The sequence below is a fragment of the Mesocricetus auratus genome, unplaced genomic scaffold, assembly GCF_017639785.1.
Source record: "Mesocricetus auratus isolate SY011 unplaced genomic scaffold, BCM_Maur_2.0 Super-Scaffold_100018, whole genome shotgun sequence".
In the NCBI taxonomy this organism is placed as follows: domain Eukaryota; kingdom Metazoa; phylum Chordata; class Mammalia; order Rodentia; family Cricetidae; genus Mesocricetus; species Mesocricetus auratus.
Window position 1 is genome coordinate 37,736,864 of NW_024429199.1, and position 12,025 is coordinate 37,748,888.

The 12,025-nt window shown below is 45.4% G+C and overlaps 1 protein-coding gene across 1 annotated transcript in view; it reads left to right on the forward strand.

Annotated features, from left to right (window-relative positions):
* The window catches only part of Mthfd1l (methylenetetrahydrofolate dehydrogenase (NADP+ dependent) 1 like), a 157,730-nt gene that overhangs the window by 85,739 nt on the left and 59,966 nt on the right, over positions 1-12,025 (forward strand). The window contains exon 21 of the mRNA XM_040728145.1: positions 8,666-8,805. Coding sequence (XP_040584079.1) covers positions 8,666-8,805 — 140 coding nt within the window. The remainder of the gene's footprint in view (positions 1-8,665; positions 8,806-12,025) is intronic.

Sequence of the window (12,025 nt, forward strand, 5' to 3'; positions counted from 1 at the left end):
AGAACACCCCCAATAGCTTCCTCATGCTCTTTGCTCCAACTTCAACCTTCCCCAGTGTGTGGAAACTTAGCCATTGGGCAAGATGGAAGGGTCTTCAAAATAACATTCATTTGTGGTTTTATTGCTCTCTTCCTTCAGTCTCCAAATATGTGCCCAGTAAGTTGATTTTTTTTTTTTGTATCCTCTCTGGAAATTCAACTTTTACATTTAATAAAATCAAGGGACCATGAATTACATAAACAAAACCTACAGAGCAGAAAGGCTTTTGTTTTTACTAAAATTTCATAGACCTAAGAGGAGTTAGATCCTCACAATTAATATGGTCTAAACCAAGGTCATTGTTGTTTTTTAAGCTGTAACAATAATGCTGCGCTTCCCTCGAGGTTCAGTTGATGACTCATCCGGGTTTACTTAGTCTCCCTCTAGCCACTGAGAAAATAACTAAAAGCCCTCCAAGGCTAGCCCACCTTGAGATGCAGTTCAGAATGCATGTGTTTCGGTGGCTTTGAACTGACTCCTCCGAGTTCATCTGCAGGCAGCTGCGAGGAATCACTGTGTTTACACAGGGCAGAAGGGGCGGGTGTGGGGACTCATCACTGTTTCCTTTAGCTCTGCACAGAAACTACAGCCCCTAGTGCTTCAGGGGAGTCCTAGCCCCTCGCTTCTTCCTCTATGTGTTTCCCTTGCAGACTCTCATTTGTCATGAGAAAGTAAGATACAGCCTGGACAAGAGCTACAGTTTCCTTTCTCCTTCTGTTTATAAGAGTTCACTTTGAGAATTGACGGAATCTGTCCTGTGCAGACATTTTTTTTTTAACCTCAGCCCATTCTGAGCTGGGCTGGTTGCAGTGACTGGTTCTGTGAGAACTCCAACAGTCCATAAATCCAACTTCACATCCAAGGATAATGGAGAACTCAATATGTTGTATATTATACGTATGTGTTGCATGCATCACACAGAAAATTCATTGCTATCATAAAGTAGCAGTGAAATCTGACAGTACTGATTTTACTTTTTATCTTCTGAGTGTTTATGGAACAACAGTGCTTTTGTGACATAACAAGGTTAAAATTCAATTCGCGACTCTGGTGCCAGTCTTTGGGTGCTTTGGGCATTAGGGACTCAAGGAAAACCTGTCTTAGTTTAAGGAGTACTTGTCTCCTCAGTTGGGAAGTAAAAATGGGAATTTCAAAACAAAATCAGTTTCCTTTCCCCCAGCCCCTCTGCACACGTGGTGCAATCTAAGCTAGGAAGTTAGAGCTACCCAGTCCTCAAACCAGTGGTGAGAGCGCCAGTGCCTGGTTTAGGGGGACAAGTCTTGAAGGGTCTCAGACAAGTGCAGAAGTGGCTCCCGGAGGCCACTTATCTCTAGGGAGGGCCACCACAAGGTGCTTGTGTTAGGAACCAAACCCAGACAGACCAGGTCCCTGAAGTGTCCTCTCTAAATCTTTCTTAATTCAACCCAAGTCTCTGTTGGCATGGCAACTAACAATTAAGAGAGGTGATGGGTGATCCCCACATGAATCGCTCTAGGAGAAAACAAATTTCTGAATCCAAAGAATGAGATACCCGTGGAGCACAAAGGTAATTGGACTTTTCCTTGAAAGGGGTTCAACTAGAGAAAGGTTTCCCAGTTGCATCAGCATGGCGGTGTGGAGTAGGGACGCTAGCAGAGACTGTAGTTCCATGGGCCTGGGTTTCGGTCCAGTTGCATAACAGAGTGACCTTGAAAACAGTTATTGGACCCTTTTCATCACTAACATCATAGGCTTTAAGCAGAGGGCTGTGCTGGTCATGTGGGAAGGGTGAAGGAACCATCCAGATCACATGGGTCTGTGCCCATTGTCTTGATGCAGGAGGGTCCATCCCACCATGGGCGACGACACTCCTAGGTGGGTGAGTCTGGACTGCATAAGAAGACTTACTGAGCATGAGCCATTGGTTGAGCCAGAAAGTGCCATTCCTCCAATGCCCGTGCTCCAGTTCCTGCTCTGGATTCCCTCGGTGATGGTTGGTGACTTGGCATTTGTAAGCTGGAACAAACCCATTTCTTCCCCCAAGTTGCTTTTAGTCAGAGCCACAACAGAATCAAACTAGAATAAACGGGCAAGTAGAAATGTTCAATAAGTGTTCCATCTTCTTATGCCTGGTGTTTTTATTTCAATAGTCCCCTCCCCTCACTGTGTACACTTTTATAGCGGTAAGACTGACAACCCCTGTGTCTTCCCATGCAGCGCATTTTCCTCTGGCCCCTCCTGGGCCCCCCTTTCCTGTGTGTTTTCCCCTGGCTCCTCCTTCCTCCTCATGCTATTAAGTCAGGAGTTACCTTAGTCCCCAGTTGCCAAGTTGCACTGATACCGTTACTGATGCAATACATCAAAGCTGTGCTGGGTGGAATTTCTTATTTGGATAATTCAGGCTCCGGGATCCCAGTGAATGAGCTTTGGTGATTAGCATAATAAGTGTGTGCAGTCCTGTAGTCAGAGCTGCTGGTGCACTTGTAATATTCTCAGAGGGAGTGTCTAGAAAGTCCAGCACACTTGTGTTCTGCTTGACGTAGCCGGCTGCCTGAGTGAGATGGAGTGGTCTTTGATTTTTGGAAGCAGGCTACAGTTTTAAGCATTATAGGGTTGACTGGTAGTGTCCCTTACTTAGTTAGGTGCCAGTAGTGACCAAAAGTATCTTCAGAAACTGCTAGGTGTCCCCAGCCCCCTCCAGTGGGATGAGGTTTGCAGGGGCCAGCATCAGTCCACTGAAGAGGAACTCAATGACATCTTATGGTTTGTAATACCATAGGGATAGGTAAAGAGGTTAAGGCATTAGAATAGCCAGAGATAAATATGAGGCAGGGTGGAATTCAGATTTACCTGCCTTCCAGTAAGTAAATAATTTTTTTTTTTTTTTTTTTTGGTTTTTTGAGACAGGGTTTCTCTGTAGCTTTGGAGACTGTCCTGGAACTCACTTTGTAGAACCGGCTGGCCTCAAACTCACAGAGATCCGCCTGTCTCTGCCTCCCGAGTGCTGGGATTAAAGGCGTGTGCCACCAACGCCTGGCTAAGTAAATAAAATTTTAAGGCCAGGTGCACACTTTAATCTCAGACTTAGGAGGCTCATGGGTCTCAGTGATTTTGTTGCCAGATTGGTCTACATAAGAGTTTTAGGTCAGCCAAGGCTACCACAGTAATACCCTGTTGGCGGGGGCGGGGGTGGGGGTTAAAAGTATAAAAGTAGGTTCGAAATCAAAAGGCCACATCAGCATTCTCTCATGAATGGGATAGACTCATGACACCCCCACCCAGGGGACTATAAGAAGTTAATGCTTGCTCCGGGGTGGTAGCCATGTTCCTGGGGATAGCCACTACTCAGTCACCCTTGCTTGCAGAAGCAACCATAACTAAATGCAGTGGGCCCCAAACCAGATAATAAAAATAATAACAAGTTAAGAAAGGAGGAAGACTTGCTGGGAAGGAGTTTGATGGGAGGGCACAAGGACCATATATGTAGACAATGTATTCATGTAGACTATGAAATTTGAAAATAGAAGAGAGGCCAGAGTCACACCGCTTGTTCATTGGGTAATTAATTAATCTTCATCACGGTAAGGAAGTCCAGATGTGGACTAGTTTGCCTCACTAAATGAGGATATCTCGGGTAGGCCTTTGTATTCGACGTGCCACAGGGTAGCAGAGGTTCAGTTGTCGGTGAGAAGAAATGACTGCCTTTCCTAAAACCTGGGATGTGCGTGCTTAGTGCGATGTGCTCTGAGTGGAATGGTGGACAGCAGAGCGTGCGGTGAAGTGGCGACAGCCCCTGACTGGGCCACAGAGGAGCCTGGACACCACAGACTGAGGAGCCAGGAGGTTAGAGAATGCCATCCCTAAAGTGCCTCACAGCTCTAGACTTTTGTGAGCCATGGGTGTTTATTTGGAAATCTGGGTCTTCATTGTAACCACCTCTTTCTTCATTGTGTACAAGGAGCCAGAGGTGTCAGAGGGAAGCTTGGCAAATACAAGCTCCCTCCTTCGGGCGTGGGGGGGGTGGGGAGTTGTGTTTGTAGAGAGCACATGGCCTGCCTCGAGCCTTTGGCAGTGTAGCATTTTTGTGGCTGTCCTGGTCACTCCTGCTCTATGATTTTTTTACACTCTGGGCGCTGGGGGGGCTGGGGGGTTGCTGTGGCCAAGCCAGCTGCCTATGCTGAGCTTGGCCACAGCTCCCAGAGCTCTGTTTTATGAGCCTCCTCTAGTTTGAACCCATCGACCCCCCCCTTCCCCATTTCTGAGCTCCTTGTAGGTTTTAGAGCTTGAGTCAAGCCATCCTGCAGGATAACTTCTGTGCTTACTCGATGAGCCTACCCGTCAGCATTTCCTGTTTCCATTCATGCTGTAACGAAAAGAAAGGAGCGTGCCAAGACAAATAACGGCTGTGGCCTTCGCAAATATTTTTTTTTAATCACAAGCCTTATTTAAATAGGCAGCCTTTTGAAACCTATGTTCCATGCTTTTCAGGAAAGCCAGGTCATGCTAAATGGACTTGCTTCGTGATTTAAGAACATGTCTATTAAATTCGACCCCATTGGCGTAGCTCTAAAAAAATTTATTAGGGACAGCAAATAAGATAAGGGAATAAATCGCTTGTTTTCGGGCACCGGGGAGGTTGGATTTGTCGGTGATTCCCCGGAAGTCCTGAGGAGATGAAATCTGCCAGGAAGAGTGACTTACCCATTCACACAAGTCCAAGTTTCTTATCAAGGCCCTGTGGGGCTAAGGCTGAACCCTGCAGTGTGGGTCTCCAAGTTAGACGCTGGTAATGCCTTAGGAAAGTACTTCCTGCTTTAGTAAGCACTGCTCACCCAACAGCCAGCCTTGGCGGCCTGCAGTGTGAAAGCAAACAACCAGAAAGAGATCACACGCTCAGAAAAAAGCAGCTTTCAAAGCATGGGAATCTGTCTCTTCCCCGTTTCCTGCACGATGTTTGGCAGCTGGAGTCCAGGGACTTCACAGCCACGGCCCATTTCCTTCCCCTTAACTAAAACGCTCTGTTCCACCACTTTTTCATTTCCAGTTAAGCTGAATTTGTCTGTTTAGACATTTGAGATGATAATATCATTCATTGTCAGATACGTGTGGCCTTTACACCATTGCATCTTTGGTTTAAAAAATCAAAACTGAGTTTTATAAGGAAAAAAGAAGAGGAAAAGTAGGGCTGACGCTTTTTTTCCTGTTTGTAACGTGTCCCTCTGTCTTTGTTGAGTTGTGAGCTTTGCGTTGGCTGTTGTGTCTCACACTGTACTGTAGCGCTCTGCAGGAAGCTCGATGGCTTGGCGCTGCTACGGAATGAGGTGCGGGTGTCTGTGCACACGCTCGCGCATGCCCCGGCATATGTACGCACATCTTTGTATGCCTGTGGGTATGAGCCAGAGGACAACCTCAGCAGGTGTCAGTCCTCAGAGTGTCACCCACCTTTTCTCATGGGCCTGAAACTCACCCTTTAAGGTTACGTTGGCTGCCTATCCAGCCCCAGGGATGCACCTGTGTCTGCCTGCCCAGCACTGGGATTATATATAAGCATAAGCAACTCTGCCTGCCTTTTTAGAACATGGGTTCTGGGATTCAAACTCACGTCCCTGTGTTTACCCTCCCTGCCCTGGAGTGTGGAGGGGGACGGGGCAGGGATGGTTTGCATGAGTAAGACCTCACACAAAGCTCAGGAGAAGATCCTCGGATTTTCCTCCCCCTAGAGCCTGTGAACGGAGGAAAATGTGGAGACCACACTGACAGTTAAGACAGAATAGCAAGGGCTAAGAAGGGAAAAGGTTGGCCGGCGTTGGTGGCGCACGCCTTTAATCCGAGGACTCAGGAGGCAGAGGCAGGCGAATCTATGTGAGTTCAAGGCCAGCCTGGTCTACAGAGCGAGTTCCAGGACAGCCTCCAAAACAATACAGAGAAACCCTGTCTCGAAAACCAAAAAAAAAAAAAAAAAAAAAAAAAAAAAAAAAGAAGAAGAAGAAGGGAAAAGGTTATAAAGGAAATGCATTCATCCTTGTGTCTGTGGGCAGGAGTTAGATAGTTTGGTGTTTGTAGTAGTTACTTTTCATACTGCCGGATAAAACAGAGAGAAGCAACTTAAAGAAAAAAGGGTTCGTTTGGCTCCCAGTTTCAGTGAGGCAGGGAAGGGTGGTAGCAGCAGTGGGTGACATTACATCCACAGACAGGAAGCAGGGAAAGATAAATATTCCTCTTGGCTCAGTTTCTCCTTTTCTCTGTGGCCCTTACACCTCCCACATCCCAGAATCCCGTTTGCATCCTAAGCTTTGTCTTCATAGCGTCTTCACACAGTAGCCTCTCAGGGCATCCTTGCAGGGGTAAGAAAGCATCTCTAATTTTGACTACTCTCAATGCAAAATCATGAAAATCTTCTCATCTGCAGTGTAAAGGAGGCATGTCCTTCAGTTGTCGTGCTATAAATCTATGCAATGAGAATGTAATCAAATTCAGGGAGGGGGAGGACAGGCGCTGGGGGAGGGGAATAAAAGAGAACAACGCCATGAACGCTTATTCTTTTCTATAGTAACCTAAAACATTAATTTTTAAACATAAAAGTTAATAAGATGACTTGTCAAATGTATGTCAGTGGTCATAAAAGATGTTTTATGTCCTTGGCCTGTAAGCTCACCCTTGGAAATTTATTCCAGGAGTACACTTTGAGAGAGATTAAAGTGCGTGTGCAACGTGATTTCAGTGTGTGATTGTGCATGCTGGAGGCTGCCCAAATGTTCAGCAACAGAGGGAGCAGCTTTACAAATTTTGGCACATTCATGAACAAAATTACAAGCTGCTGTTTTTATAATCATAAATTCTGAAAGTTTGTAATACAAAAATAAAATTACACTTTTAAGTTAAAGGAGATTACAGAATTCTGTGTATTCTGTAAAAAATAAAAACAGGTACATGAAATGCTAAAAGAGAAAAATAAGAATTAGGTGTGTTTAGAGTTTAAGATTGCATCTGAAATTTATTTCCATCAGTTCTTGTTAAATTTTCTATATCCCACAAATCCTAGAGCAAATATCTTCATTTGTTCACTTTTTACCTTTTGCCGCTGAGGACTTGAACTCAGGAATTCACTGCTGCAGGCAAGCATTGTGCTACCGAGCCTCAACCCAACCCTTAAATATTTTTACATAACCATAATATATTTGTTTACTTCTACTTCCCATCTGTACCATTAAATATGACCTTAGCCATAATGTCAATAGATAGTGTATATCCTGAAATATTTTTTATATTAAGAGTATCATCACAAATGATAATGGATAATCATTGCACATGAGTGTCTTTTTTTTTTTTAATGTTGATTCCAGTGGGGCTGGAAAGATGGCTCAGAGGTTAAACACTGGCTGTTCTTCTAGAAGACTGGGTTTGATTTCCAAAACCCACAAGATTTATAACTGTCTGTAAGAGGGGATCCATGGGCTCCTCTGACCTCCACAGATACCAGACACACAAATGGGGCATTGGTGGCACACACTTTTAATCCCAGCACTCGGGAGGCAGGTGGATCTCTGTGAGTTGAAGGACAGCTTCCAAAACAATACAGAGAAAGCCTGTCTCGAAAAAAAAATTGCGTAAGCAGGCAAACACAGGTACACTTAAAATTTGTTATTTTAAATTCTGGTTTGGTTGAGTAGATCTCATGGGCCGAACAAGCTCTTAAGCGATGTCATTGCTCTTGGTCCAGGGCTCACACACAGTGAATACCAGGGCCCTGGAGCTCTCTCTTTTGGGTAGGAAGATAATTTAATAGTCCTGTATCTGTAATGGTTTTAGAAAACAATACTCATATTCTATCTGCCACCTCCATAAATGCCACAAAATTTGGGGGGGGGGTGCGGGTGTACATATGTGTGTACATGTGCACACAGAGGTCAGAGGAAGACATGGGAGGTCCTTTTCCATCGCTTCCTGTTTCTTCCTTTCAGCCAGGGTCTCTCGATGAACCTGGAACTAGCCTGGTGGCCAGTGAGCCCCAACAATCCTCCTGTCTGCCCGCCACAGGGCTGGGGTTACAAGTACACAGCCGCACCAAGCTTTCTTCATAGATGTGGAGATTCAATCTCAGTCCAGATACAGCAAATGCTCTCTGAGCCCTCTCTCCAGCCCCCACAGAAACATTTCTATCCACTGGGAAGACGTCTGTCGAAACGAGTATCTCTGAGATTCTGGAATGAAGCTGGTTGCTTTTCAGCACACACTTCATAATCAATATCCACAAGCCATGCCTCCAACCTGAATTTCACTCATCAACAGAAATGATCAGCCACCCCTCTGACAAAGTTTGGGACCTGATCATGAACTTGAAAATCCCATCTGTGTTGAGAAAAGCTTTGGCTTGAGTTGGAGTCCTGGGAAGACAGTTTTTGGTCTGGCAATGAGTCTTTGTAGCCTGTTGAGTCCAACAAGGTAGAGACCTGCCTTGTGCGATGAAGTTGAGCATCTTAGAGACGTCAGGCTACCTTTGTGTAGACACAGGATACAGTGCCTTGCAGTGACCTTGGTGTGGCAGGAGCAGGGGTCTTTGTGAGCCTTGCCCTGTTATTGAGCATTGATTGCCAGCACCCGCTGCTGTTTTCAGACACTAGCTCATTCCCTACTTGTTTCCATGCAGTGACTGAAGCTGGCTTTGGGGCCGATATCGGGATGGAGAAATTCTTCAACATCAAATGCAGAGCTTCCGGCCTGGTGCCCAACGTGGTTGTGCTGGTGGCCACTGTTCGAGCTCTGAAGATGCATGGAGGTGGGCCGAGTGTAAGTTCTTGCTTTTTTCCCCCTAGCTTTTCTTTAAAGATTTATTTATTATGCATACGGTGTTCTGTCTGCATGTTCGCATGCACACCAAAAGAGGGCACCATATCTCATTTTAGATGACTGTGAGCCACCATATGGTTGCTGGGAATTGAACTCAGGACCTCTGGAAGAACAGCTAATGCTCTTAATCTCTGAGCCATCTCTCCAGCCCTTTCCCTAGCTTTAAAAGAACAAAAAATCAGGGGATGAGCAGCACTTGCTGCTCTTAAGAAGACCTGGGTTCAGTTTCTCAGCACCTACATCTATTTGGCGGCTCTCAACTGCCTATAACTCCAGTTCCAGGGGATCCAATGCCCTGGTCTGGATTCTATGGGCACCTGCACGCACATCATGCTCATAAACACACTCAGGATGCATACACACATGCACATAAATAATAAAAAAAAATATTTAAGGTTATATGTGGGCTTCTTCCTTCCCTATTTAATGTCATCGTCCTGTGGCATAAAAGGTTGCAACCATGTCCTGGACCAAAGGTAGAAATGCAGATCATTTAGTCAGCTTCCCATTACTGAAACATATACTTGATGATCAACTCAGAAAGATATATGATTGATTTTCACTCATATCCTTTTGTTTGTTTGTTTATTTGCGTTTGTTTTGTTTTTTTCAAAACAAGGTTTCTCAGTGTAGCCCTGGCTGTCCTGGAACTCCATTTGTAGACCAGGCTGGCCTCGAACTTACTGACATCTTCCTGCCTCTGACCCAAGCGCTGGGATTAAAGGTGTGCACCACCACCTACCAGCTCACTCACATCTTTCTAAATTGTAATCATGTGGTCAGCATTTGTGCCTGTAGCAAGGCAACTCATCAGGCTGGGAGCCCAGGGCAAAGAAAACCCACTTACCCTGGTGAGGGCAGGGTCCCATATCTCCTGTGAGACCTCCCATTCGGTGCCTGTTTCCAAGACTACCACCTCCCACTAGCTCTACCCAGGAGAACGTACCCCTGTAGGTGTGTGGGGAACATTGGAGGACCAAACTATTGCATGAGTGGACAGCAGTGGTCAGATATGGCTAGACAGGGCGGCGAAGCCAATCACCCCTTTCCTGAACCAGGCCTCACGCTGTTTCATAAGTGTCTTTCCCCCTCAGATTCTGAGTTGCTTGCACTCGGGAACTCTTATTAGTTAGTGTGTTCGGGGCCTGGCATATTCTGTGTCCTAGAAATGTTTCGGTCATCGAGTTGCAATTGAACTCTGCTCCTTCAGTGCTACATCCATTTTATATTCATACCCACCTCGGTGTGTTTGCGTCTTACCTAACGTAGTTCTGTTATATTATTTTTTTGGTCCAGCATAGTTTCTGCTCCCTTTGGACATCATCGCACAGATAGCCATGGCCACCTTGTGTGTGTTTATTCAGCTGAGATGGCTCTTTTAGCCCACTGTTTGTGCAGCGGAAAATCTTATGAACTTTGAACTTGCCCGTTTTAACACAGTTATTTTTCTCATGGCTGTGACCGAAAACCTGACGAGAAGCAACTTAAAGGAGGAAGGGCTTTGCTGGGGCTCATGACCTGACCAAGAGGACAGGGGTCATCAGTGCGGGGAAGGAACGGTGATGGGAGCGTGAGGCGGATGGTTACGCCAAGTCCACAGTCGGGAAACAAAGAGACAGATGCTGATGCTCATCTGGCTTTGTGCTGGTTCCCTTTTCATCCGGTCGTGGACCCCAAGCCATAGGATGTCACTGGCTCCATTCACCATGGGTCTCACCCGGTGGGCTCCTCATTAATGCCCTAACGCATTCAAGGTGATGGTGAAGATTCACAGTCTCACCACCAGGATTTTAAATTCATGGCCTGTCTCCCAGGATGCTCACCATTCTAGATGCAGCTTAAGAGCTGACATCCCTACACCCCGGAATCTACATGGTCTTTCACACTTCAGCCTCTAAATGTACTCAGTGATGATAGTTCTCAAGAAAATAGAAGTTGTCGTGTGTGTGGCTATGTGGTGGGAAGCGGAGTGTGGAAGAAGGAATCGGGTCACAGGATTATAAAGCCTGGCAAGTCCAGAATCCAGGATCTATGTACCTACCTGGACCCCTGGGGAGAGCTGATCGTGCAGACCTAGTCTAATGGCAGTCTGCCGGAAACTTAGCTCAGAGGGGCTCAGTCTGTGCTGTATTCGGGGCTACCAGTGAGATGAGAGCAGCCAAATTGTGGAGATTATAGCATCCTGCTTTTCTCGAAGTCTACTGATCTATGAATATATCTCATCAGAAAATATCCTCACAAAACATGCATGCACACACACACACACACACACACACACACACACACACACACACACACACACACAGAGTAATGCTTGACCAAATATCTGCACACTCAGAATTCCCACCAAGTTAACAAGTGGAATAAACCATAAACCATGTGTTTTAGCATGTGGGGCATTGGCTATATTTCACTTCTTCCTTCCTTCCTTCCTTTGTATTAATAATGGCCTCCATCCACACTGTCTCAAATGTCCCTTCTTTCTTTTGACTTGGGGAGCGGGAGGTGGGGGTGGACCCATTTTCTCAAAAGTGTGTCTCTTGTCTTCCCAGGATCTCCCTTCAGTTGGTCTGGTCTAGTTATACCTCATGGTATACCACAGAGATCTAAAACCAGGTTCTTCCTTCATCTCTGTCTGATCTACAAGCGACCCTTTTCACTACCATCTGCATCTCATTGACAGATTTATTTTATTTCTCGAGGTTGGGAGATCCAGCCTACACAAGACCAGTTCTGTACCACTAAACTCCATGTGTATTTGAGAATTAGCTTCTTGTTTCTGCCGTCTCTTTAGGGTTTCTGTTCAAAGGACGTTACATATCTCTTCATTGGCTTGGCTCTTTTTGAATATAATCCAGTGGAAGTTGTTGCTTATTTCATAAAAAAACTCATATATTTCTAATAGAGCTGTTCCCATACACTTAATGTGTGTAAACAATATAACAAATTATTTCCCCGTTTATATATTACCTTACTTCTAACTTGTCTAAATTCTCTTAATTGCTGTACTGCTTTAACCTACCAAGTCTTTGGGGAATTCTGTGCTGCTATTCATATCTAAAAATGAGTTCCATTTCTTCCTCCAGTCTATGCTTTTTTTTCCCTTGTCACTGGCAAGGTCTTCCTAATTGCTATGCAGTGTTAGGTAGGGGTGCTGGCT